Below are 26,144 nucleotides of genomic sequence, written 5' to 3' on the forward strand. Positions count from 1 at the left end.
AGGGGACATTTCATTCCCCATGCTGGAGAAACAGAGTGGCCCAACCAAGCTGCATCACTAATCACACAGTCTGGAGCTGGCTCAGCTCCTGGGCAGAAGCCACGTGACCTGGCATCCTTCCTGGAGGACATGGGGCCAGCTTGGGAGGGGCTCCCGCATCTGCACTTACGGCTACGACTTCCCCAGCGCAGCTGTAGCCGCACCCCCACTTCGGCCGTGTGCTTTGGGGAGAACCCATCTTAAAGCTGCTCTGACCCCTCTGACCTGTGACTTGTCTGGGCGTCTGTCCACAAGCCTGTGAGAGTTTCTGACGTTTGCTTCTGTCTGTCGTGTGGTGATGGGAGCTGGTATTGGGGCTGCTCACTGGCCTCGAGGGGACGCCTCTCCGCGGGGTGCAGGCGTTCTCTTCCGTGTCGACTCTGTCTGTCATTTCCTGTTTGGCGGTTTTGGAACAAGTGAGGAATCCTCCGTGACCGTGGATCGAGCTCTTGGCCGTGAGGCTGCCGTGCCCTCGCCTGTATGGGTCCGTGTTGCTGCCGCTGTCTCGGCGAGCGATCCTGTCATCAGCGTCAGGGTCTCTCCCAGCTCAGTACATTTCCTTCTGCTTCCCCCAGTGATGCAGCGGGATGAGTGAACGAGGGTCCCTCCAGTCCCTGGCCCCTTTCTTGCTCGGTGCACAATGGTAAGAGTGCACCAGTTACTAGACATTTGTTTGGAAAAAGAAGTGGAGTTTCCTGCTTCTCCCAGAGGCCAATCCCCACGCTGTGTCAGACCCGTCTGGGACCGTGGTGGAGACACGGTAGAGAGGCCCAGGCTCACAGAGCATCCATAAGGCTTAGGGCAGAGACCCGGGGGCAGAGACGCCATGGAGCACGGCAGGGTTGGGAGGGACAGTCTTTCTCTGAGACCCAAGGGCAAGGGGCTGGGCTCCACATGGGGAGCCCAGCACAGAGGCTGGCGAGGGAGGGGCAGTCACTCCCATTCGAGGATCTGACTCCTTCCTGGACTGGGGACAGAGGGGGTGAGGCGGCCATGGTGGTGCAAAGGGGCCAACAGAGATGTGCCAGGGCTGGTGGGGTGCTGCTCTGAGGGGGCACAACAGGTGACGGTGACACCTGGGGAGGAGCTGCCTGCAGGGAGGGGCCCAGTGTGTGCAGAGGCCCTGGGGTGGGGGTGGCAGGAAATGTGCTGGGTCTTGGGGCAGGTGGGGAGGGGTCTGGATTTCACCCCCAGTGGGGGTTTGGCAGAAGGTCGGGCCACAGTGCTGGACCCTTCGCTCGCTGCTGTGCGGGCGCAGTGGGTGAGGGCAGTGTGAGAAGGGCTGTGTGTGACAGAGGCGAGGGACGGGCCGCAGAGAACTTCTCTGCCCACCATGCCCCATCTGGGGCCGTGGCTCCCGAGGGAGGAGGGGAGCTACACAGTAGCAGGGAAAAGGGCGGGGACACCATCCCCAGTAAGGAGCAGCCGCCTCGGGTTGACTGATGAGAACCAGTGGTTTATCTGGATGAGGAAATGCTCCAGAGAGAGGGGCTGTGGGGGCTGCCCAGGCTCCTTCGCCACCCTCTCCTTCTATCTTCAAGTTCTTCCTGAGGTTTTCTGTCCCAGTTTCTCCAGGACAGAGTGGCTCGTGGAGTCCACACACACCCAAGGGGGCAGGGGCAGGTCACTTGGGGCAGCACAGGGAACCTCCTGGGAGAGGAGGGCAGATAGGTCTGGGAGCAGCCTTGGACAGCCGGCACCAGCTCAGGACGCAGCGGCCCAGCTCATGTCCTGCTGGGCCCGGGCAGAGCACAAGAGCAGAGACAGGCGCCTCCAGCTGGTCCGCTGAGCAGGACGAGGTCTCTTCCTGGCCCTGGGCTCTGACCTCATCCACATATTCCCTCCCATCAGGAGCCCCCTGTCCACATGCCATGCCCATCCATTCCCTGTTCCCATACTTGCTCCTGGAACCAGCCCCCTAGGTGAGTCTGCACACAGGGGCCACCTGCCTGGGGCTGCTGAGGAAGGGCAGAAGTCATCTGCAGCTACAATCCCACCCCCCTAACCCCACTCTCTGACCCATACCTCCAGGAGCCCTCCCACAGCCCTGTGCACACCCCACATCTGTGCAGGTGTTGGCCAGGTTGCACGCCTGACTCTACCTCCCCACTGTGCTGACCCATCAGGGCCTCTCCTGCCCTCGCTGGGCTCCCCCATGACCCATGAGCCCCACACATGCCCACTGCACTGACCCATGCTGCTCAGCCCCTCTGTGTTCTGCTGCCCCAGTCCAGGGTCCGTTGGTTGACCCGGCCTCCACAGCACCTCCACGGCCACCTACCTGTGGCCTGCGCTCCTATCACCCCACATGCCCCTCCTTTCCTCGTGCCCTCAGCATGCAGGTAGATGGGACTCACCAGCTCCTCACTGAGGTCCTGGAGACGGGCTCCCCTGCGGCCCAGGGCTGTCCCTCTGACTGGGGGCTGTAGGCTCACCTGGCTGGGGGGAGATGTGCTAGAGCCAAGGGTGCGGTGGCAACAGCTTTCCTTTCTCAGAGGTCCTGTTCTGACCAGTAGGAAGGTAGAATCTGGCCTCCCAGCATCCAGTCCTTCAGTTGAGGCTAAGAGCTTGTAGGCCGTGGTCTGGTGGGTCCCTGAGCTCCCAACAGGAGCCTTGTCATCAGCTCAGCAGTTGGTTTAGTTAGTGGAGGTGGAGGGCAGGAGGGGGGGCACAGGGTGGGGTCCTCGTGACCCTTGTCTAGATGGGGGTGCAATGGGGACACTGATCCCTGAGGACACCATGCTCGTGGGGGGCAGCGTGTGGGGAGAGGCAGAAGGGTAGGAGGGAGGCCGGCAGCTCTTGTGTCTTGGGAGACTGGGAAGAAGCTGCCTTGGACCCCAGGAGGCCAGGCAGCCTCTGGTTCTCCTGCCACTGGTGGGGTGGGCAGTGCCTCCATCAGGGGCTGCGTGGCCAACACAGCACGAGGCCCCAGCCAGCCCCAGGGCCCGGGCAAAGCATGCCACACCTCTGTCCTCGCTCTGCCGGCCAGGAGGCTCCAGGGCCCCAGGCCCGCCTGTCTGCTTCTTTCCCTCCATGATGGGCATCGGGGGCCTGGCATTCTCTTGAAGGAAGGAGTTGAGCCTCAGCATGTGTGCTGCAGGGGACAAGGCATCAGCAGCTGGGAGAGCGCAGGCACAAGGCCTGTGGGGCCACATGGGTCTCCAGGTGGAGGTGGGGGCGGCGCGGGGCGGGCATGGGCCTCACTCGCTCTGGATGGTGGACTCACAGGCTGGCTCACCAGCTGGTACATGGAGGCCATGGATGGGGGCTCGCCCTGGAGGGAAGACGGGCCGGCTCTGGGACCCACACAGCTGAGGGCCAGACCAGCCGCCTGGTGCCATATCCCGAAATGCCCGACCTCCGGACTGAGTCAAAGACCCCAGATTTGGCCTCACTCACCTTCTCTCCTCAATCCCCTTTAGGCCCCAGCAGCCCCTGTTGCAGGAGGAAAAAGAGAAAAGTGCACAGGGTGGGCGGGGTGGGAGTGGTCTGTGACCCAGCAGGGCAGGCAGAGAGCAGGCGATGAGAGGTTCTGTCATGGTGGTCTCTACCAGCTGGTACGCTGCCCAGAGGAGACCCTCCCCCCAGCCTAGAGCCAGGCACCCCAGGCCCAGAAGCCAGGCCTGTGCCCGCCACCCACCGCCTTCCTCCACCTCCCCAACTCCCCCAGGATCCTGGGGCCCACCCAAGGGAGCCCTATGGAGCTGCCAAAGCCCCCCCATTGCTTGTAGGCCAAGGTGGTCTTCCAGGGGTGCTGGCTCCCCAAGGGGAAGCTGCTGCCACCTCTCCTAGGTCTGTCCCCCCAGCACTCCCCAAGGAGCCCACAGCTGCACTCCCTTCCCCTCCGCCCAGGTCTGTCCTGCAGAATCCGCCCCAGCTCCACTCTGACCTGCACAAGCCCCAAGGCGGAGCCCCGAGCAGCTGACTCTACTAACACAGTTCATTCCCTGCCTCTGGCTCATGGGTAGGGAGGGGACTTACCGTGGGCCCCATGGCCCCTGGGGATCCTCATTCCCCGCTGGTGCCCCTGGCCCCCGCCATGCCTTGGAACCCCTGCAAAGATGCAGAAGTCGAGGCTTGGTTTGAACCTCCAGTGAGACTGCCCCTGCAGCTCTGTCTCCAAGCTGGGGCCCCACTGCAGAGGCAAGACCCCTACAGTCCTAGCCTCCCTCAGGCCATTCCTCCTGCACATGATGCCTCAACGCCAACCTCCCCAACCTGGTCCCTGCCCTGTCCACACCCCCAGCTGCCAGCCAGAGCTCATTCTGTCCCCTTGCTGAGCTCCAGCTGTCCCGAGTGTGACCACAAAGTGGCTCCCCATCCAGGTGGCCCTTGCATGAGGGCCTCCTGGCTGCCCACATCCAGGCACCAAGGTCAGAGCACAGACCTCTGAGAAGCAGAAGGGGAGGTGGGAGGGAAGGTGCTTTCGAGGTGTGCAAAGGGGGTGCAGGGGAGCTGCCCTTTGCGTCCTGCTGCTGGGCTCTGACACACCCAGAAGCAAAGAGAAAGAAGTTCTAACAGGACAGGGTGAAGCCCCTGCCCAGGCCCACCCAGGCACCCAGTCCCTGCCTTTCCCATGGATGGGGGTGCAGGTGTGCTGGGGCTGTACAGATGCTGCATTTCCACAGGAACCTGCCCCATGGGGCAAGAAAGAGCTTTGGCAGGACGCTCCTGCGCACAGATGCTCGCGTGCCCTGCAGAGCCCTGCGGAAGGGTCTGGCAGGTGCCTGGGGTGACCTGCACAGTGGGAGGCAGTGTTGAGTCCCTTCTTCCCAGACCGACACTGCCCAGCCCCAAGGAACCTCAGGCTCATGGGCCCATGAGGAGGCAGTGCCTACCCTGGGGCCGGAGGGCTGGGCAGACCAGCAGTCCCCTCCAGTCCTCTCATTCCCTGCCGGGCAAAGGAAAGGATGAGCTAGGGTGGGGGCTTGTACCCATACATGCCCCTCCCACAGTGATTGGCACACCTGCAGCACCCAGACGCACCCTGTGACCCATGGGCCAAGGCAGGCATGCACCTGCACCTTGCTGCGAGAGTGGATGTAGCCAAGCACCCTCCACCAGGCAGTGGAGGGCCCTGTCCCTGGTATGGGCTGGGGTTCCCCTCTGTCCTGGCCAGGACAGCCTGCCCTGGCCCCCACCCCCACCCCCACCCCCACCGCCTCCATCTATGAGACCCTCCCCAGGTCCACTTCTCTCCCACCCATGCAGTATCCAGGCCCAGAGCCAGTACCTTTGGTCCCTGGAGGCCGACTTTCCCAGGGGAGCCCTGGTAGCCCGGGTGGCCCTGGAAGAAATGGAGGTGGTCATGGCTGGCCAGGCAGGGGACAAGATCATACCCAGAGGAGGAGGCCCTGCCCACGCACACCACCCATGTGTCCTGCCCACATACCCTGCCCTGACCACACTACCTGCAAGCCTGGGAGTCCATGGTCCCCCTTCTCTTCTTTGACCCCTGATGGACTCTGGAGAGGGGAAGATGGGCTAGGCAGCAGGGAAGAAGAGACAGGGGGTGGTGAGGGTGGGGAGAGGGTGAGACCTACCACGTGCCCATGGACTATGCAGCGCTGTGTCCCTGGTGACCCCAGCTGACCTCCAGGACCTGCAGGTCCCATCTGTCCAGGTGGCCTGGGCTCTCCCTGGAGACAGGCAGGGGAAGGGGCTGAGGGGGCATCAGGGATGTCTTCACAGAGGAACAGAGGTGGCCTGTGGCCCTTGATACCCCTCCCCAGGAGGGCCCTGGCTAGATCCCAAGGTTGCTCCTCCAGGACACAAACCAGTGAATGGCAGAGTCAGGATGTGTAGCCAGTTCCATCCACTCCCCACCCCAGAGCTCCCCTGCCTTGACTCTGGGTTCCAGTGGGGCAGGGGCTGCAGAAATCCCCGAGAAAGAGTGAGAAAATCCCAACAGGCCAGTTGAAGGAAGAGACAGAAGCCTGTCCTTGAGCTCTGAACCCCAAACGCCAGACTCAGACCTCACTGGGATCCCAGCCTCTAAGGGACAGGTGACACCAATAATATTCAAACTGTTCGAGATCGGGAAAAAACAAAACAAAATGCTTTAAATTATTTTTTGAATTAAGCAAAATAATATTTCAAACTCTATAAAGAAAACTGCAGGTTGTCTTATTCATAAATATCAGTGCAAAAATCCTAAATAAGATGTTTGCAGGCAGAATCCTGTAGCATGTTAAATGGCCGATGAGGACTCAGTGGTCACGTTGGCCCTTTTGTGGATGTGAGAATAGTCCAGCACTTAGGGATATACCAAAGTTAATAGCTAGTCACGCCAAGAAGAATTAATTGAGCCTGTCCATTACAGCCGAAGAAGCACTAAATCTCATTTAATGCCCACCCTTGATTTTTAAATCTGCTAATAAAATGAGAGTAAGTGGATTTTACTGTCACATGACAAAATGTCTCTGTCTCAGCTTCCAACCCCACTACGCTTCGTGGATAGACACTGGGAGCATTTCTGTTAGCCAAGAAGACAAGAGTATCTGCTGTCGCCAGTGCTCTTGGACGAAATTCTGGAGCACTCTCCAACACCGTCAGACAAGAAAAACAGAGTTGTGAGAATTGGAAAGGAGAAGGTGAAGTAACTGTTTGCAGACGGTATCATTATAAATGCAAAAAATCCAAGAAAACCACCTGAAAATAAAAAAGAATCACAATGAGAGCTGAGGGAGGAAGCTGGGTGCGAAAGTAACGCACAGAGACTGATAGCCAGCGTGTGAGTGACAAGTTAGATGCTGCAATGACAGAAGAGACCCCACTCACAGCAGCAACAAAAGGCGAAATATTTGGGGTAAACGAGAACCAAGCAAGACCGAGAAGACAAGCCTCCGACGAGTGTGACTGAGGGTCACGTTCGCCCTGAACACGGGCAAGGACACCGCACTCCTGCATGAGAGGACCAGCGTTACAGCAGTGTCTGTCGCATGCTCCTGAGAGCCCCTGTGGACTGCATGTGGTTCCGGTAAATGGACAAGTGGATTCTGCAGCTCACTGGACAATGAATTGAGCAAGGAAAGCCAGGAAAGTTCTGGGGGGGGAGTAAAAGAAAACCCCTTCCTGGATGTTGAAATTTTAAATGAATGTGGATTAACACAGGAAGCGTGTCCTTGCCTGTAAACAGACAGACCAGTCAGTAGAACAGACCAGAGAGCCTGGAAAAGATGGAACACTTGAGGGGCCCTGAGTAGGGCCCAGGCAGAACAGTCACCACCAGAGGGGCCAGCTGGGGTGACACGGGCCAGCAGTTGGGGTCTGAGAAGAGATGGCACAGGAACTGCAGGAGAATCTGTGTCCACGTGTAAGAGGCACAAGGAGAATGAGGGGAAACCACAAGGACATGCGTTTTCTCCTCTCAGGCTGAGGGAGGGCCTCTCAACTGCGGTACAAACTCCAGAGCCGCACAAGACGGACCAGTAGCGCTGACCTGATGGGAGTTATCCTGAGGCCTGTGTGGACACTGAGGCCACAGACATGGTCAGCATGAATGCAGCAGCCAGCACAGTCACAGCCCACATCCCAGGCGCTGATCCCACGAGGTACAGGCGCTCCAGCGTCCGTGAGAAAGTGACATGAGGAGGCACTAGTGACTCGCAAAGAGTGCCCAAGCCACTTGCAAGAGCCAAGCGGACAAGCAGGACACAGTGCAGGTCCACCTGCAGAACACCCTAGCCATGGGCACACAGGGCTCGTCACTGGGAGGTGCACCTCGCCCGGCCCCAGGGGCAGTTTGGTGGCACTCACGCTCAGGACAGGCACCTTTGCCTTCAACCCATTATGCTGAGATGCACTCAAACTCCAGCCACATTTGTGCATGCAGAGAGAGCTTCTCAGTGGTGTTGGCAACGGTGGAGACCACACCGCCGTGCTTCGCTGATGGAGGGCAAGACCACGGCTGCAGAGGGCGGGCCAACTCCACGCACGACATGCAACCCTCCTGCCAGGCACTGCACCACGACCAGCCAGTGCAGGGCAGCACACAGCTGAGCTCACGGGCATACAGTGCTCCCTGGAGGGCTGCCTGGGGGAGGCGGGCTGCTCACAGCACATGTCGGGCATGTGCAGTGTCATGCAGCACCATCCTTAGCTGTCCTCTGCAGAGCCAGACCCTGTCCCCACACACCGACAGACCCCCAAGCACAAGTACCTGAGGCTAAAGGCGTTTGAAAACACCTCACAAACGTATTCTCCTCTGTGCTGGCATACAGAGGCATGCACGTGCGCCTAGAGTCAGAGAGGCCTGGGCCACCGACTGGACAGGTGACCTCGCCTCTCCAAGCCTCAGTTTCCCCTCCTGTGCCATTGGGGTGATTCTGCCTATCCAGGGAGCCCAGAAACTCCCCTGATTTCATGGGGTATCGGGGTCCCCGCCTGTCTGCAGCTCAGGAAGACCCTGGCTGGGGAGGGTGACGGGTAGCTCCTGCTTTCTCATGAATGTGCTGGGGGATTTTCTCCTGGCAGGTGAGATCAAGGACCCCACCCCCAGGACTCCCCAATACTACTCACCCTGGGCCCTGGGAAGCCCTGCTCCTCTGGGGTGTCAGTCCTCCCAGGGGGGCCCTGTGGAGGCACAAACAGGCTGAGCCCAAGCACCCCCTCCTGAGGGGCACAAACTAGCCCCTTGCCTTGCCCTGACCCTGCATGGGCTGCATTCAGGTAGATCTGGGTTCAAGCCCTGGCCCCCCCATGAAAGGTCTATGGACCACCAAGCTCAGAGTAAGTGCTCTTGACTGGCGTTCCTGCCTGAGCTGGCCCTGGAAGCTCTGGCCCCAGCCTGCAGGATGGATCCTGGAGCCTTGGGGCTGGCAGAGGTGGATCCAGCCACAATGGTCATAGCATCATCTTAGGACCTGTCCCATGGTGTGGTCCAGGCCCTGGAGAGCAGCCTTCCTGGGGATCTGAAGGGCCCCTGTATCACCTGCGGCAGTGAGCTGAGTGGCCACAGCCCAAGGCATCCAGGACAGAGGCCCCTGCATGGCTGTGACTCCCAGAGACCAGCCGGGCCTGGAATCCTCTCCCAATAGAACCACTGGGAAAATGCTGGATTCCATGCCAGAGAGGGAGTCAGCACCCCACCCATGAAGGGAAGTTCAGGGCTTGAGGGACAGAGGCGCAGCTGGTGGGAAGGGTCTTAGCCCAGGCTCAGTCTCATGGGCTGCTGGTGGGCCTAGGCTCCTGCTGGTTAAGGGGCATGTGAGGGGGCCCTCCACACCTGCCAATGGTAGCAATATGTTGGCCAGAAGTTCCTGGCCACCCTCCAGGGGAGCAGCTGCTGGACTCACCAAAGGTCCTTGGGGCCCCAGGGGCCAGGGGGTCTCTGAGGAACAGACACATGCGGAAGGGAAGGCAGGGCATGTCTCTCCATCCCTCTGGAAGAAGAGACTCCTGGCTAAGTGGGCCTCTCCCTGGCTCTTGTCTGACTATGAGGTCACATAGCCAAGGACTCCTGGGTTCTAGGGAGACCTTCAGACCCACACTGGGAGGTGGGGGAGTGCAGGTCCTGGGCGCAGGCTGCTACCCTCCTGTGTGCACAGCTGGGCCCAGTGCCCGGTACCCAGAGAGTCAGGAGGACCCTGTGGAGTCCCTGGGGATTGAGGGGGCTTCTTCCAGTGGCTGGATGGATCCCTTCCTACCTTATCTGTCCCCCACCTGGGACCCAAGGACACAGCAGCTGCCACCTCTGCAGCTGGGACTTCTTGGCCTGCTCCAGGGCCTCCAGGACCATCCCGTCCAGCCACCCTGGGCTCACCTTCTGGCCCCTTCATGCCGCCTCCTCCAGGAAGCCTGCCCTGGTCTCACAGCACAGCCATGATCCAGACGGGCCTGTTCACCCTGGACTTTGTCGTGCCTGGTGGGCCCTCACCCTTCCCTCCTCGTACAGGACAAGGGCTGCAGCTGCGCTGCCACCTGCCATCACGGAGAGCTCGCAGCACCTGTCCTTGTCTGCCCAGGTGTCACTGCACATGATCTGCAGTGTCTGGAGCTGGAACTGTGGGGCAGGGGGACAAGGTCAGCCAGGTTCGAGGCTCAGAGCCTCCGCCAGCACTTGACAGGCCCAGCCTGGCCTGGCAGGGTGGGACCCAGGCTTACCATGGCTGAGCTGCTCTGAGGACCCCTGGCCTTGGCCAGCCTCCCCAGCATGACGAAGCCGGTGGTGGGTGGGATCCCCCCGTCCCCGATGGGCCTCTCAGCTACCCTCCTGCAGTCCATGTACAACCTGACCTTGGAGCAGCTGGCCACATGCACCTGCACAGACAGCACAAGAGGGTCCCCCACAGCCCAGGCCAGGACCAGAATAGGAGAGCAAGTGTCATCACCTGGGGCCTGGGTGCACAATCCTGACTGCACCCCAAGGCTCATGGGACCCTGGGAAAACCCTCCTCACTGGGCCTCAGCTTTCTCTCTGCAGAATGGGCCACGGGACACCTGCTGCAGGCACCTCCCAGGGATTGTGGGGCCCGAAGACAAGGGCTAGGATGCTCTTTACCCGAGTTAAGATGGGAACAACCAGGGCAAAGAGACGGTGGGACACAAGCCCCAGATAGGCCAGCATTTACTCTCCAGGCAAGTTCAGGTGTTTTGGGGAGGAGGCCACGTGGAGATGGGCACAGCTTGCGTCGGGAGGCCACAGGCGGGGCAATGCTGCAGTGTTTCCAGGACCTTGTGGAAGCTCCCAAAGAACAGCCTCTTCACTTCCTGCAGGTTGAAGGTGACTTCTTGCAGGGCAGCCATGGTGTCGTGGTTGAAGTAGGTCAGCGACTTCCTGCCGGCTGCCGGGGAGTGGAGAGGAGCAGGTGAGAACAGGCCCCGGTCGGATGATGGAGAAAGACAGAGTGTGGGACTTGGAGGACCTGCGGCCACGCCACATCCATGGTGGGCAGAGGTCAGCCCTGAGGATGCAGAGCCAGAGGTGACCCTCTATATGGAAGGTGGCCCCTGCTTGTGACATCTGCCCCCACCAAGGGTGGGCACCGTCGCCCCTGCTGTCTGGGGAGTCCCATGGGCCTGGCCTGGCCTGGTGGCCAAGCTTTTTCAGTCACCCACATGCCACAGGGCTCAGAGGGCCCCCTCCCTCCCGACTGTTGAGGGTGATAGGGGCCCAGGTCACCATCCAGCAGAACCCTGAGGGTGGGCTGGAAGTCCTCGGCCATAATCTGCCACAGCGCAAAGGCCTCACGAGGGGTTTCGGGGAGCAGGCGCACAAGGAAGACAATAGTGTGCTCTAGGCCAGGTGGATGTCACTGTGGGGGTGGGGGGCGTGAGTCAACTGCTCTGAGGCTGCTCTGCCGGCCATGGTGGACCCCTGCACTTGCATCTCCTTCCCAGCTACGCCCTGAGCATGGAGGCCATTGGCCCCCCTGAGCCTGGACTGGTGAGACTGCAGAGCCGGGATCTATGAGGCCAAGCTGAGGTCTCCCTGCCTCAGTTTCCCCATGAGTAACATGGGATATGTAAAGGACAGAATCCCCTCCCAGGCTGTCATGGGATTCGACAAGAAGTACTTAGAGGTGAGGCTCCTGGCCTGGGCACATTGCCCTTTCTGCCTCCCCCGAGGCTGGGCCAGGACCACACCGAAGGTCACCCTGCTGGAATAAGCAGGACTGGAACCATGCTGGGACCTAAAAATGCCTGGACTATAAGAAATTTGAAGACACAGTTTTTTTTTAGCATGCATTTCTCTGAGTTCCCTTTTTTCCACGGTTATTTGTTATTTCGAACCTTGGTTATGGGGCATGATAACATTATTTACATAAATGTAAAGTTGTTTTCCAGCTAGCTTGGAGCTGCAAGTGTACAGAACCTGGGAAGCCAAGGAAGACATCAGTGACACTGTGCGGATCCCAGCCCTCCAGCAGGACCCTAATGTGATAGCAAGGACAGGAGCAGAAAGCAGACAGAGCCTTGGTGAGACCTTGCACCTGGCCCCGTGCACGTCCCCCTCCCTCCTGCTTTTCATTTCCCGTGTTTCATCCCCTCAACACCCTTTTAAAAACCCCTCAGTAAACCTGAGTCTTTGAGATGGGTTTAGTCTGGCCACTCTCCTTCAGGTTTACTGGAGAGGTGGGTTGGCCCCGTGCACGTCCCCCTCCCTCCTGCTTTTCATTTCCCGTGTTTCATCCCCTCAACACCGTTTTAAAAACCCCTCAGTAAATCTGAGTCTTTGAGATGGGTTTAGTCTGGCCATTCTCCTTCGGGTTTACTGGAGAGGTGGGTGAGCCTAACATCTCTCTCCAGGTCATCGGTATTTCTGAATAAAGCTGACTTCATTTTCAACAACATTTGACTTTTGAGTGGTTTATTTTTCAAAGGGGGCAGGCGGCCAGACCTGTGTGCACAGTAACAATCCCAAGATGCATCCTAGATGGTCCCAGCAAAGGCTCTCCAAGACCCGTGTTTCTCAGGGTCTCTGCATGGGTGAAGCAGGTACCAGTCCAGGAAGCCCCAGTTGGAGGGTCCCTGGGTCACTCCTGGGGGTCAGGAGCCCACAAGCCCAGAAATAGCTCTGCCCTTGGGAGTGGCTCCCACTGACTCACACGTGTCCTGTGCTCAGACTGGGGGACAGTGGGAGCCAGCGCTAGTGCCCACCCAGGCTCACTCAGGGACACAGGAGGGGCAGGCAACAGGGCCTTGGGTCACCCAATAAGATTGTTCCCAGTGGCCTGCAACCTCCCTATTTTGCTTTCATCTGCTCTTAGGATAAAAACCAAGAGTCAGAAAGACCCAGCCCAGCTGCATTCCTGCAATCCTTTAACACAGTGACCCCAGCCTTGGTGCCCGCCCCTCCTTCCTTCTGCGTGCCCTCCCAATTCTCTTCCTGTCTGCCGCCTCCTTGGGGAACCTTCCTGACCCCATCATGGGGAAGGATCCTTTCTACTTAGTGGCCCAAGTCCTCTTCATGGCAACTATCATGGTGGAGGCCACACCAGTGCTGAGTGAGCACATCTGTGCTGAGTGGACACACCTGGGGTGGGTGAGCACACCTGTGCTGTGTGAGCACACCTGTGCTGTGTGATCACACCTGTGCTGATGGCCACACCTACAGAACATCTGTCCCCACCTATCAGACCATGAGCTCCAGGCCAGCGTGAAGCCCCCATTCATACTGTGGGGTCTCCAGAAGTCAGTCATTTGAGAAAAGGACAATTACAGGCAATGGTCACTGCAGCATTTAACACCTTTGGTTGCATGATCAGTGCAGGGTTTGTTGCGAGAGTGAAGCCAGGAGTGAGAAGTAGAGAGAGGGGGCGCATGAATGGGTCCTTGGCTGCCTGGGGCTCCAGCACTGAGGGCACCCACCTCACCCATCCCAATCAAGCACAGCTAGACTAGACGTGGGGACTGAAGCCCTGAGAAGAGACAGGCTCGCCACCACCAACAGCAAGGTGTCCATGCTGCCTTAAAAAGAAATTAGAGCGGGAACAGACTGCGGGGGGACATTTGCAGCAAGGATCAGGGTGAAGAAAGCAGACAGTGAAGGAGATCAAGGGACGGTCACTTCGTTCAGCTGGGAACGTGCCGAGCACAACAGGGGGACCAGACGTGCTCAAGATACAGCTGAGCACAACATGCACATGCTGGTGGCCGGCAGGGAAAAAACTGACAGGTGGAGATACCCCTCCATCTTAGCCGGGTGGGATTTTAAATATAAGTGTACGTGAGGGCACTTCATGGAAAACAGAACTGAAAGATGATACAAATCTTTCCATGACCTTTTTGAAGACCCCTTATATATTTTTGTAGTTTTAAAATTTCTTTTTCAGAATGTGACCTATGTTTACAATTTAAAACACTTTGACTTAAGAAAAAATTAGGCAGTGTATATCACGTCCAGGTTTGTGGTCAAAGGCATCTCTGTCAACAAGGCGTGGTAGTTATTAGATATCAGGAATCACCACAAATCTTTCATGGCTATTCATAAAGCAGTCGTTTCTCATAAATCTAGGATATGGCAGATTTGCCTAATCAAGTTAAAAGAGTAAACGGGAAGGAGAGATATCACAGGAGGTCAGTGTGAGGGCTCCGGGCCAGAACACACTGCAAGTGTGAGCAGTCCTTGGCCCCGCAAGAAAAAGACCTCTGCTCGGTCGCAAGGGGGGGCCTCGTTCCACCCGTGTGCCAGTGCATCCATTAGTAAAACGCGAACTCCTGGAGCGCACCTGCTGAGGCCCATCTGTGGTTCCTGACATGGCGTTTAGGGGCCCCGGGAGTCACTGGGCCTGGGGCATGTCCACCTCCCACAGCTCTCCAGGTGGGGTTGGAGTGGGGTGGGATGGAGTTGGGGTGGGGATGGGGTTGGTCTCCTTCCTGTGCCCACCTTGTGCCTTCCGGCCCAGTTCCACCCCACCCCTCGCACCTGGCCCTGCGCATCAGCTGGGTGTCCTTGAACAGTGTGAAGGTCCGGGTCACACCCAGCAGCGAGGGTTCCATGGCCACACCTCTAATGGAGGCGTACTCCTTCTCCACCAGGCTGAAAGCCACTATCGGGTCAAACCTAGAGATCAAGGGAGAGGATCAGAATCAGGAGGTGGGGGAGGGAGAGGCCGGAGCAGAGAGCTTCACACAGAGACAGAGGAAAGGCAGGAGACAGGAGGGGGGCCTGGGCTGGGGCCTCCTGGGAAAAATCCAGCCCCCCGCTGGGCATGCCTGCTCCCACCCCAAACCACGCCGTCCCCCTGTCCCTCAGCCCCACTCCTGATGCTGGGGAAATACCCCAGCTTAGGAGGCCTAGAGGTGGACAGGGCTGGACCCCTGGCACCCAGCCCCACACATCGAGCCCCCGGCAAGCAGAGCCCCTGCAGTGCCCACTCTGCCACCACCCCAGCCCTCAAGGTTTGTTTTTCTCCCCAAGGAAGATTCCGCTCATGAGTTTCCCTCCTGGCACTGCAGCCTTCTGTTCCAGCCAGTCTGAGGACCCACGATGGCCCCAATTCTCTGCCAGCCCCACGCGCCTGGACCAGCAGAGCCTCAGGAGCCAGCAGCCAGTCCTCAAAGCTCCCAGCTCCTCCTCCAGAATTAATTGGCACAAAGTGAAGGGTGAAATTCATTTACACTGGTGCTTATCAGCACTGCCAGCAGGCGCAGGGGCAGGAGGCGGCAGAGGCGCCAGCCCTTTCAAGGCCTGTTTCACGACAGCAGCCCCAATGGCCCCACCTGCCCTGCCTGCCCTGCCTGCCCCGCCGTCCCCATAGTCCTCACTGTCCCTGCAGTCTCCACCTTCCCCACAATGGGCTCAGAGAAGCCCCACAGGGGCCTCATTGATTGCTGGGGGCTCCCGGTGAGACTCACAGCCCTGAAGATGGCTGAGCCTGCCTGCAGTCTCAGGGTGCCACCCCCTGCTCAGGACAGAGTCCCCTGATCACATCCCTAGTCCCTCCAGTCAAGCGTCCGCCTCTCAGCCCCTCTCTCTGGGGAGGGCTTCAGCTCTCCCACAGCAGGTATGAGGAGCCCCAGGCTTGGCACCTCACAGCACCCAGCTCCTGGTCAGCAGGGAGCCTCACATGGGGGCTGGAAAAGGGCCCCCAGCTCTGCCTCTGCCGAGCCACATCCTGACAGTCACCTTGGACAAGCCTCATTTCCCCCAACTGTGAAGCAGGAATAAAACTGCCCTGCCAACCGGGAGCCTCACATGGGGGCTGGAAAAGGGCCCCCAGCTCTGCCTCTGCCGAGCCACATCCTGGCAGTCACCTTGGACAAGCCTCATTTCCCCCAACTGTGAAGCAGGAATAAAACTGCCCTGCCAACCTTGTGGGGACTGTCCTGCAAAGGTGCAAGCCCTGCCTGAGCACCCTCTAACGTCCCCTGTGGCCGGGTCCCAGGTCACAATCCTCTTGGCCCCCACACCCCAGGAACAGCCTGAGAGACGGTGAGGCAGGTATGGGAGCAGGTGAGGGAAGGACAGCGACTGTCAGCCCAGAGCAGGACCCGCCTGGGAGGGAAATGTCTGGGTGGAGGGCCAGGCAGGCTGCTGCGAGGACACAGACAGACCAGGTGAGTGGGGGGCGGCCTGGCCCTCACTGTGCCTAACTGGACACCGGGAGGGGCGGCTTTGTGAACGCTGCGCTGAGGCCCATAGAAGGGTCTGTGCCGCACCCGTCTGCCTGCCCCCTAGCTGGCCCTCGAGGCCTGTGGTCCTCACACCTCCAGGATGGGGAAGGGGACAGCGGTGGGCCTGCCACCCCTGGAATCTCACTGAGTGAGAAGGTGCCACCAGGCCCACCCCCAGGGAAGACAGAGCACAGTGGGTCCAGGGCCAACCAGGGGCTCCTGCTGGGTGACGCACCCTGAGAGTGCAACAGCCACAGACATGCCCCCACATGGAGGGCTGAGGAGAGCCTGGGTTGGCAGATGAGCAGACTCGGGAGCACGTGCCATCCTGGGGCCTGGGGATGGCTTGCTCCTCGGCCAGGTGCTTGGCAGTGTACACGGCCACGGGAAGGCAGGAATGGCCCCCACCAGGAGAAGCAGCTCCCCCTCACATGGGAAAGGCACTAGCTGCAGAGCTGTCCACTGACTAATGGGGACCCATCCCCAGGACATTCAAGCACAAACCAGAGGACCCCATGGCAGGGCACCAGAGGGAAGCTGTGGTGGTTGGCTGAATGGCCTCCGAGGACCTCCTGCTCTGCGGTTATCCAAGGAAACCGGCATAAACAACAAGCAGCGGTCCCTCTTGGCTGCACCTGGGCCTTGGAGAGGACCCTAGGGACAGGTGAGACCACGTCCACGTCCTCGGAGCACCCAGGGCGAGGCCAGCTGGGATTCTCCTGAGTTATGTCTGACTGCCTGTGACCCCCGCCTGCCCTTCACGTCTGTGATCCGCATCCACTCGCTCAGCTCCTGTGGACTGGGCATCCGCAAGGAGGGGACAGCTGACCGCTGCCAGCGGGAGTGTTTTGTTTATTTGGTCATGGTCTCAACCCTTGAACTAGGGGTTGGCATTCTAGAACGGGAAAGTTTCATGGGAAAACCCTGCTCTCCCTCTTGTTAAGTTCTGCAGTGCTGGGCCAAGTGTGGGGAGTGGGTACCGTTCACCCCCAATACACACAGGCCCAAGTCCCCTTTCCCCACAGCCCCACTGTGTCCTCACACATCCCCACTGGGTGGCCCCACAGGTCTGGGCTTCTGGAGGGCTGGCTGGGGCTGGGACCTAGTGGGGCTGGGGTCTGGCTAGGGCTGGGAGCTTGGCTGGGTCTGGGATCCAGCTGGGGCTGGGATCTTGGCTGGGGCTGGGATCCTGGCTGGGTCTGGGGTCCAGCTGAGTCTGGGGTCTGGCTGTGTCTGGGGTCCTGGTGGGTCCGGTAGGGCCTGCTGGATCTAGGTTCCTGGTGCCCACTCACCTGTCTGGCCCATGGCAGACACTGTCATGCTCTCTCCTGCTGCATAGATAGTGAGACCAGGATCCTGTACTTGGTGGCCGCCAGCAGGCTGGGGAGTGTCACAAGTCTCCTGGGTCCTAGCACAGAGATCTGGGAGGGTGGGAAACAGGGGTCACCTGAGACACCCCTCCTGGAGTGTCTTTGCCCAGTTCTGCGGCTCAGCTCCCTTTTGTCTGTGCGTCCCACCATAGAAGAACTGCCACCCTCTATGGACAGGGGAGTTGTGTGTCCCCTGTTGCCCCCCCAGGACCCCAGGAGGCCCCATGAAGGGTGGCAGCTTCCAGCTCTACCAAGACTCACCGATTTCTCTGGTCCCAAGCCAGAGGCTTGTGCGTAGGTGAGCCGGTAGTGGAGGACGTGGCCACTTGGAGGCGTCCCACTGACCTGCAGGCTGTTGGGGGTCTCTAAGGCCAGGGCCGGTCTGGAATGGGGGCTCCTGCTCACTGCAGCTGCCCAAAAGCACCAGCAGCATGGGGCTCAGGGCTCTCCAAGGAGGGGGTGCCCTGCATCCAGGGGACAAACCGAACAGCTCTCCACCCCCCGCCAGGCCCCACTGCCTGAGCTGCTTCTGCCCACAGACTGCCACCCACAAGTGGTTTTCATCCTTGACCACCCCAGGAACACCTGTCCCCCGGTGTGGGCTCAGGAGGGCCCCATCAGACCCCAGCAATCAGGCCCAGAGTGGCAGGGACTCAGGAAGTTGCCTGCCAGTGGTTATGGTGTTTTGGGGTCTTGGGCCTGTGGACCCGGGTGGATCTGGGGTCCCCTCTGGGCTGTTCCTGTCCTGGGCCCAGCTGAGGGGAAGAGGAGGAGCCACCTATGGGGGGCATAGTGGAGAGACACAGGGTCACTGCAGGACTCATCCCTGTAGTAGGCCAGGATGGTCACCTCGTATGCAGCGTGCCTCCCAGGCCAGACAGGACAACTGTGCTGAGGTTTCCTGGGACAGAGATCTGGGGAGAGAAGGGCTCAGATGTCCACCAGGATCACAGGCTGTGGGCAAGAAGGGCCCCCAGATGCAGGACTGGGGTGGGCACACTCAGGGCTCTAGGTCCAGGAGCTGGGGCATGTGAGGGGGTCTCCTCTGAAGGACAAGCCCACCACTCGAGGGGACCTTCCCCTCACCTAGGGGCATCCACTTGCTCTGGTAGACCAGCACACCAGATGAGGTCGCCTATGCCAGCCAGACCTTATCCCCCTGCAGCTCCGTCACTGACCACTGGCTTGGGATAGGGGCTTTCTCTGGAAGATGGAAGCAGGAGACAGAAGCTCAGGGTGTAGTCCCTGAACTGTGGCATCCCTGGGCCCCACGTCTCACCTTGGAGGTACCCGCAGCCCCACCAGTCACACCTTCCAGGCACATGCCGAACATACACTTGTGGGTTTAACCACCTAGCAGGACAGAAGGACGTAGCCCCAGATTTCTCCCTACTCACTCGTGGTCACGTGGCCAGTCAGTGTGGAGGAGCCGCCCTTGGGGTAGAGGCAGATGATGTGGACCGTGTACGTGGTCAAGGAGGAGAGAGGGCCCAGGGTGGCTGAGGTGGCATTCCCAGGAGGCTCCGTCTGCAGTGGGGGTGACAGGGGCAGGCTCAGCAGGCGCCTGGAGCCCCTGCTGGGATAGGGACACAGGCCTGGGGCTGCAGCCAGGATGACATGGCCCCCCCAAAAAACGGGGAAAATGGGCATGTACTGGGGGATGGGATTGACCACAGAACCCAAGACAGCCCCTGGGATGGGGCCTCCCTGCCTGGCCCACCCCTCCCTGCACACGCCCATGCACCCTCTTCACGCTGCCATTCTGTGTGTTTATTTGTCTTTGCCTCACATCCCCCACCCCCTCCTGCCAGACTGGGGCCCCTGAGGGCAGGGATGGGTCATGCTGCCCTGTGCCAGGTCCTGCACCAGCCTGGAGGTTGCACCTGTGAATATGGGCATGAGTGGAGGCGGCTGGGGGTATCAGGCCTCGGAGACACTGGCCCCCCAATTGCCCCCCAGGAGCTGCTCTCACCTGCCCTGAGAGGCCATCCTCGCTGGAGACAGCTGACCCTGACCAGGCGCAGGGGCCTCAGGCTGCCCTCCCAGACCACACGGGCTGAGTCATGGCTCATATCCGAGAAGTGCAGGTGTTTCGGAGGGTGCAGTATGGCTGCAGAGCACAGAAAGGCCTCAGGGCTGCCCCCTCTGCCAGCAGAGCAATAGCTGGGACTGAGAAGGCACCCCGGGAACCAGAAGGGCACCGCCCTGTGACTCACGGGTCCTGGTGTGGATGCCCTGTGCCTCGCTGGCCTCCGACCCGCGCAGGCTCTGCACCGAGACCTTGTAGCCCCTGCCCAACTTCAGGTCTCCCCACCCACACCCGGAGGGACTTGCATCAAGGCCCAGCCCCCCCCGACCTACCTCCGCCACCCCTATCTGCCCCCTCCTGGCCCATGCACCTCTCTGCCCTCCTGCTCGCCCTTGGGGGAGGTGGGCCGGCATTGCACCAGGTACTGGGAGGCCCTGGCAGAGGGCTGCCAGGTGAGGCGTGCACTTCTGGGCGTCACTGCAGCCAGGGTCAGCACCCGGGGTGGGGGCAGAGGCGCTTCAGGGGGCAGGGGTGACAGTCAGGGGGCACTCTAGAAACAGCACACGCAGAAATCATACCCACAAACAAGGGGCCTCGTCAAATGACAAGAGGATCTCAGTAAGTCAAGGCCCTGGGGCTGTGCCTTGCTGGAAACGCCACAGGGGGCCACCACCCCACAGGTGCACGGGAGTCTAAGCAGCTTTCCCAAACCTCATCTTGGACCAAGTTTTTTTGGTTCACAGCTCTAGGGGCAACAAGGCCACTCCATATGCTGTTTAAGGCCGTCTGTCCCAAGAGTGGGAGGGACATGGCGTCCAGGGAGTTAAAAGGACTTCAGGGAGAAGTCAGACACACAAGGCCGCCCATCGTATGATTCCATTCGTACGAAATGTCCAGAACAGGGGAACCCAGTAACAGAAAGCAGATGTGGTGTTTCCAGGGGCTGGGGGAGTTTTGGGGGCTGAGAGCTATGGTGTGGGGCTTCCCTTTTGGGGGGTGAAATGCTCTGCAGTGCACCGTGGTGACACTTGTGCGGCTCTGCATGCACTGCCTGCCTAGGATGGCACACGTTGAGGGGGCACATTGTATGGCATGTGGCTCTCTCTCTACAGCGCCACCATAGGGGCTCACGGCAGCCCCAGGTGGGGGTGCAGAGAACCCAGTGAGCTGGGGGCCAGGCAGGTGGGAACTCTGGAAACAGTGTGAGCCGGAGGAGGAGGATGTCACAGCTGTGGTGATGACACCAATGGCAGTGCTCGTGTTCAGAAGAGGACACTGAGGTCAGAGTGGCCCAGTGACTCAGCCTTGGCCACACAGCAAGTGGAGGTGTTGCCAGTCCTGGGTGCCAGGGTCTGAGGAGAGGCCAAGAGTGGGGGGCATCTCCACCCTGAGTCACCTACCTGTGGTCACCAGGCCCCACAGGCCCTCGCTGACTCCACCCTTGTAGACTGGGAACACGGAGACCAGGTACTTAGTGCTGGAGGTCAGGTTGTGAAGCTCCGTGGACGAGGCGGGCCCCTCCTGCACCACCTGGAACAGAGGAGGAGGTGAGGATGGAGCTGGGCAGGTTTGGCTCAGGGGACCTGAGGAGCCTCGCTTCCTCCACAGCTGGTCCCGGCACCGCCTGGTACGGCAGGTGAGGCAGGCCCACAATAAACAATCAATTGCTCGATCGGTTCAGGAGAAGCCTCTCCGCAGGACCACGTGCTGGTGTCTCTTCTGTCCTGTGGTCTGTGGGGACGCACCTGTACCCTCGTTCCAGTGCTGTGGCTCTACCCTGCACTTGGACGGCCCCGCCCCACCGCATGCCTTGCTCTTTTCTCAACATGGACTTAGTGGCTCATCTCAAGGATGGTCCTAGTGGAGACAGCCCAGGGAGGGGAGGCCAAGTGCTGCCCCTAACCTCCCTGGGGGTGCCACCACTGGAAGGCCACCGCATGATAAGGTACTTGAGGGGCGGCTGTGGGGCTGGAGTCCAGAACAGGTGGACACTGGAGGAGGTCACATGGGTCAAGACCAGGCTGGTGGGCGCTGGGAGGGGGTGCAGGGCTGGAGCAGCTGCTGCTGGTGTGCCTGTGAGTGGGGAGGGCAGTGGTCAGCAGTCCCAGCGGGTAGCAAGCATTAGTGGCTCAGCTGCTCCCCCAGTGGACACTTACGCAAAGGACAGGAAAATCGCTCCCACGGGCCCCTCCACCAGCAGAGGTCCCCCAGGTGGGGGCTGCAGATGCCCTCGGAGCCATGAGGACCAGCCTCACAGGGCCAGCCTCCCCGTGTGCCACACGGGAGCCACAGCTTCCGACCTCCTGCCCAAAGCTGCCAGTGTGGGAGACCCCGCCCCTCACCTAGGACCCTCTGTGGACTCCTGCCCTGGACCTTCTGACAGACAAGGTGGCTGAGCAGGCCGGCTGTGTGTGCAGCTGTGGGAAATCCAGCATGTGCTGGACGGTGAGGTCCAGCGGCCAGGATGCCAGAAGCTTCAGCTCAGCTTCTCAGCATTCTTCACATCTGCTCATGGGGTGGGGGGCAAGGAGGTGTCTGACCGGCCCACCCTGTGACCACTGTCCCACCTAACAAGTGGGATCACCAGGAGCCCTTGCAGGAGTCACCTCACAGGCCTCCGATCAGTGTCCCCTGAGGGGACCTGGGTCTCGGCAGGGACTAGGGCCAGGTGGGAGGGCCAACAGAGGGTCACGCAGCAGGGAGGCTGGGGGCAGGGGGTCTGCAGATGATACCGTGGCCCTGGCCGATTCAGCAGGGAGCAGCCACAGGGTGGTGCCCACAGGTGCGGTCACCTCTGAGCACCAGGCAGGTGTCTGGCTCCGCATGTTGCTCTGCAGAGTAGGGAGTCCTCCCCCGGTCGCAGATACAGAGGCTGAGGCCCAGAGGCCCAGTGCCCACACTGTTGTCCAGCTGAGAGGGCTGAAGCCAGGATGCAAACCCCCATCTGCAGCCTGGAGCCCGCCTGAGCCATGGCACTCACCCACAGAGAACACATTAACACCTGGGTGCCTGAGGACGCGGGCAGCCGTGTGCATGCCATCCTGGGACTTGCCATCCGTCACCAGAATCACTACTTTGGCCGCTTCCGGATGGAGACCCGCTGCTGGCTTCAGGTTCTGTCCCAGCACGTGGGTCAGGGTGAGACCTTGGGGGCAGCAGGATTAAAATGGTAGGCAACTGTGAGTGTCCCCTCCCCAGGCACGGCTGCTCCGCTGGCGCTTGGACCCAGTGCTCTCTGTCCGCCCAAGCCCGTCCTGCCCCTCCAGGCTGGGGGCATCAGGGGTCTGCCTGCGAGCAAGCAAGGCCATGCCCAGTCCCCCAGGGGGGCCCCACTCACAAGGCTAACAGCCCAGCTGGGCAGGGGTGTGGACCCAGGTGGCAGCTGCTACTGGTCGGAGGAGCCACTCGGTCCAGCGAGACTGCCCGGCAGAGGCCCACATCCCTGCTGAGGACAGACAAGGGGCAGCCCTGCCCGTCTCACACCAGGCTCAGCGTCAACAGCCCCACTTGGAGAGTCTTCTGCACACAGGTCTTAAGAGTGGGAGGGTGCAGGGAGGCTGAACAGAGGAGGGGGAGGAGGGGGAGGCAGGGCAGACGTGGGCAGACCTCCCCCCGTGGCCACGCCAGCCACACCTGGGAGCGCGTTCCCTCCCTTGTAGCGGAGCCTGCGCATGGTGACCAGCACCTCCTCCTTGGTGCTGAGGGAGTTCAGGTCCCACTCGGTCTGGGGGTCTCCAATGTACTGAGTCAGGCCTGTGGGGAGGGGCATGGCATGGCTGCAGGGCTGTCTCTGTGTCCTCCATGGAGCCCTACAAAGGCCAGGAGCTGCTGCTGTGCACGCAGACAGCTGCCCATCCCCAGGGAGAGGCATGTGCTTGCAAAGCCCAGGGCTTGCACACAGAGGAGCCACCGACACCCCCACTCAGGGACAGCTGCTCCACCAGACCAAGTCAGGAGCCGTGCCCCCACCCGCACCCCTGCCCTGGCCCAGGCGGAGAACTTAGTGACTCAGACCATAGCAACCACAGTGAGGGGAGGTCTCTCCTCCCATCCGTACTGGGGGAGACGGCTGTCCCTCAGCTTGTAAGGAATTATGAGGATCAGCGTCCAGGCGGGGCTGATACAGTGGGGGTGGCGTGGGCGACTGTACCCACCTAGTTGGACTTTATCGGGCCCAATTTCAAAGGATTCAGTGACACTGGCCAGGAAGTCTTTGACCTGCTGGAAGTGACTGTGGCCAGTACTCCAGGACCCATACACCAGGAAGACCATGTCAGCAGGCATGGGGTGCGTGCAGTGGAACTGGGGGCCAGCTGGGGCAGTCAGGGAGGGGTGAGGTGCTGGCGAGGCCTGTTGGTGCTACAAGACCCCCAAGTTGCCCTGCCTGGCCCCTGACACCGAGGTTGGTGGAGGGTGGGGCCACGGCATTCCAGCCTGAAGAGTAGGGTGGCCACGGTGAGTCTGTGGGGGCAGAAGGGACTCTGAGAGCCCGGGGTCTCACCAAACTTGGACAATCTCACATGGGCCCCTTTGGGGGTCTCAGCCCTTCTAAGCCCTCCCAGAAGAGGTTGATAAAAAATGGCTGAAATGGCAACTCGGTGCCAGGGGCTGCCTCTGCCCTCCAAAGGCCAGGCGGTGTTGGCTGCTGTGCGTGGCTGTCTACACGGGAGTGTGCCTTCCCCGCAGGGCTGGGAGGTCTCGACACATCAGACAGCCAGGCCCACTGCCCATGGGGTGGGGTCAGCACCGCGGACAGCTCCAGGCAGTGCCGCCGAGGGAGAGAGAATGGACTTTGGGCTGCCCTTGGCTGCTCTGGGCTGGGGCCTCACTGTCCTTACCAACCAGGAGTTCTCTGGAGACAAAGGCCCCCTCTCACCTGCCGGCCTCCCAGCATGGTCAGCACAGTGAGACCACCACAGGCTGAGACCCCCAGTCTAGTGGGGGAGGCACAGCCCCACCCTTAAGGCCCTGCACTGGTGGGGAAGACCCCATCCTAGCAGCCCCCAAGTCCACTGGGGAGACATGGCAGGGCCCTGTACAAGGAGGAGAGGATGGGGACCTGGACCTGAGGACCCCACCTGAGGAGGTGTGCCCAATCTGAGGAGGGGGCTACTTCCTTCAGTTCCAGGTCTGGTGGGGCAGGCAGAGGCCTCCCTTTGAAGACCCCAGTTTGACTGAGAGACAAAATCACGAGCATCCAGCTTGTGGGGAAAGTAAGCACTGCCTACGGGGCTGCGTAGACTCTGTCTGTGCCCTGCCTGCACCCCCTGCCCCCAGCCAGGCAGGAAGGGGACAGGTGAGGCAGTCCTCGGTGTGGCCACAGACCACGTGCCCTGGCCGCACCAGGATGCCTAGAGGGTGACAGACGGGCAGAGCTTTCCTGGGGGAAGGAGGGGCTGAGGGTCTTTGCCGTCTGCTCCAGATCTGTGCTGTTCGAGGATCTTACACTGAAAAGGTGTTCGTGGAACACCTCCACTCAAAACATTGATGTAACACAGATTCAAATGCATGGCGTGTTAATAAAACATAGAAAAACAGAAAACACACTAAAGCATCCCCAAGGCAAAGTTGAAAGATCACAAGGCCAAAGGTCAAACCAAGACCTGAAAGTGGGGATTCGGCCGGGCGCACCCTGTCTGTCCTGTCTTCTGGTTTTAATAGTTGGAAATGCTCTTAATTAAGTACACGTTCAATTCAGGAGAAAAATGGCTACTGGGGAAAGGAGAGGGCTCGTCCTGCAGTGGGCACTGCCCTGGGCAGGTGTGGCCTGGGGGCAGGGGGTGATGTCCCCAAGAATTCCCCCACGTCCTTACCTTGTCCCTGCCCATGTCCCAGGGCAGCGCCCAGACACAGCCAGAGGTAGAAGCCGAGGCGGGGGCACATGTGGGAGCCCATGGTGTGCAGCCTACAGGAGGAGGAGAGGCCATGGTCATCCAGACATCTGCCTGTCCATCTGTCCATGCTTTGTCTGACCACAAAGCAAGAGCTTCTCTGTCCATGGCCTCATGGCTGGGCAGCCAGAGGCCCCCAGACACCCAAGCCTGGTGGATCTGGGGCCAGAGCTGGGGCAACACTGGGGCGGCTGCCCGCAAGCTGATCACCCTTCTGGCATTGGCGTCCACACCTCTGGGGGCTGCTGAGAGTGACAACAGAAGCTTGCGCCCCAGCACTCCACACCCAGCACAGGTGGTGGCCAGGACAGGCATGTCCCTGGACCCCTGCTCGTGGGCGTCCTCAGGCTGCAGGGGCTGAGGCCGTGCATGAGTTTTGCAGGCACCGTCCAATTGCTGGACACATGTGGAGTCCCTGCCAGCCCCAGCCTGGATCTCACTGCAGAAGGGACATTGAGACCCTGCTGAGGTGAGCGGGAGTTGCCCAGATGATAGTGGAAAGTGGGCAAGTCAGCCGGGGGGGCCCTGAGGCTGGGGCGAGGAGGTGCACGGGGCCGCTGGAGGGCTGTGGTCCAGGTCTCTCTGGTGGCTGTGGGGGCTGGAGACTCACTCGAAGGGGTTGGGAGTCAAGGCCAGACTCAGGATGTTCGGAAGGGAGGCCGATGGGGACACAGAGGAGGCTGGAGTGACCAGGACCGGTGCCCAAAGGCACCACTTGGAGTGGCAGGGAGGGTGGGGCGTGGCTGAAGGAGAAAT

At 60.4% G+C, this 26,144-nt stretch overlaps 1 protein-coding gene across 1 annotated transcript in view; it reads right to left on the minus strand.

Annotated features, from left to right (window-relative positions):
• Window positions 1-26,144, minus strand: part of COL20A1 (collagen, type XX, alpha 1) — a 30,456-nt gene that overhangs the window by 890 nt on the left and 3,422 nt on the right. The window contains 37 exon segments of the mRNA XM_008579853.1: window positions 3,005-3,133; window positions 3,248-3,268; window positions 3,271-3,313; window positions 3,439-3,474; window positions 4,021-4,092; window positions 4,719-4,776; window positions 4,878-4,930; window positions 5,273-5,326; window positions 5,451-5,504; window positions 8,560-8,613; window positions 9,336-9,422; window positions 9,965-10,042; window positions 10,144-10,299; window positions 10,714-10,823; window positions 11,162-11,325; window positions 14,408-14,545; window positions 15,976-16,015; window positions 17,391-17,441; window positions 17,444-17,519; window positions 17,730-17,875; window positions 18,248-18,340; window positions 18,343-18,397; window positions 18,544-18,671; window positions 18,866-18,995; window positions 19,441-19,471; window positions 19,473-19,578; window positions 19,685-19,831; window positions 19,864-20,013; window positions 20,898-21,027; window positions 21,401-21,558; window positions 21,840-21,905; window positions 21,908-21,985; window positions 22,460-22,642; window positions 23,131-23,250; window positions 23,652-23,810; window positions 25,311-25,402; window positions 25,471-25,633. Coding sequence (XP_008578075.1) covers window positions 3,005-3,133; window positions 3,248-3,268; window positions 3,271-3,313; window positions 3,439-3,474; window positions 4,021-4,092; window positions 4,719-4,776; window positions 4,878-4,930; window positions 5,273-5,326; window positions 5,451-5,504; window positions 8,560-8,613; window positions 9,336-9,422; window positions 9,965-10,042; window positions 10,144-10,299; window positions 10,714-10,823; window positions 11,162-11,325; window positions 14,408-14,545; window positions 15,976-16,015; window positions 17,391-17,441; window positions 17,444-17,519; window positions 17,730-17,875; window positions 18,248-18,340; window positions 18,343-18,397; window positions 18,544-18,671; window positions 18,866-18,995; window positions 19,441-19,471; window positions 19,473-19,578; window positions 19,685-19,831; window positions 19,864-20,013; window positions 20,898-21,027; window positions 21,401-21,558; window positions 21,840-21,905; window positions 21,908-21,985; window positions 22,460-22,642; window positions 23,131-23,250; window positions 23,652-23,810; window positions 25,311-25,402; window positions 25,471-25,633 — 3,609 coding nt within the window.

Source organism: Galeopterus variegatus, unplaced genomic scaffold (assembly GCF_000696425.1).
Source record: "Galeopterus variegatus unplaced genomic scaffold, G_variegatus-3.0.2 Scaffold1966, whole genome shotgun sequence".
Lineage (NCBI taxonomy): Eukaryota > Metazoa > Chordata > Mammalia > Dermoptera > Cynocephalidae > Galeopterus > Galeopterus variegatus.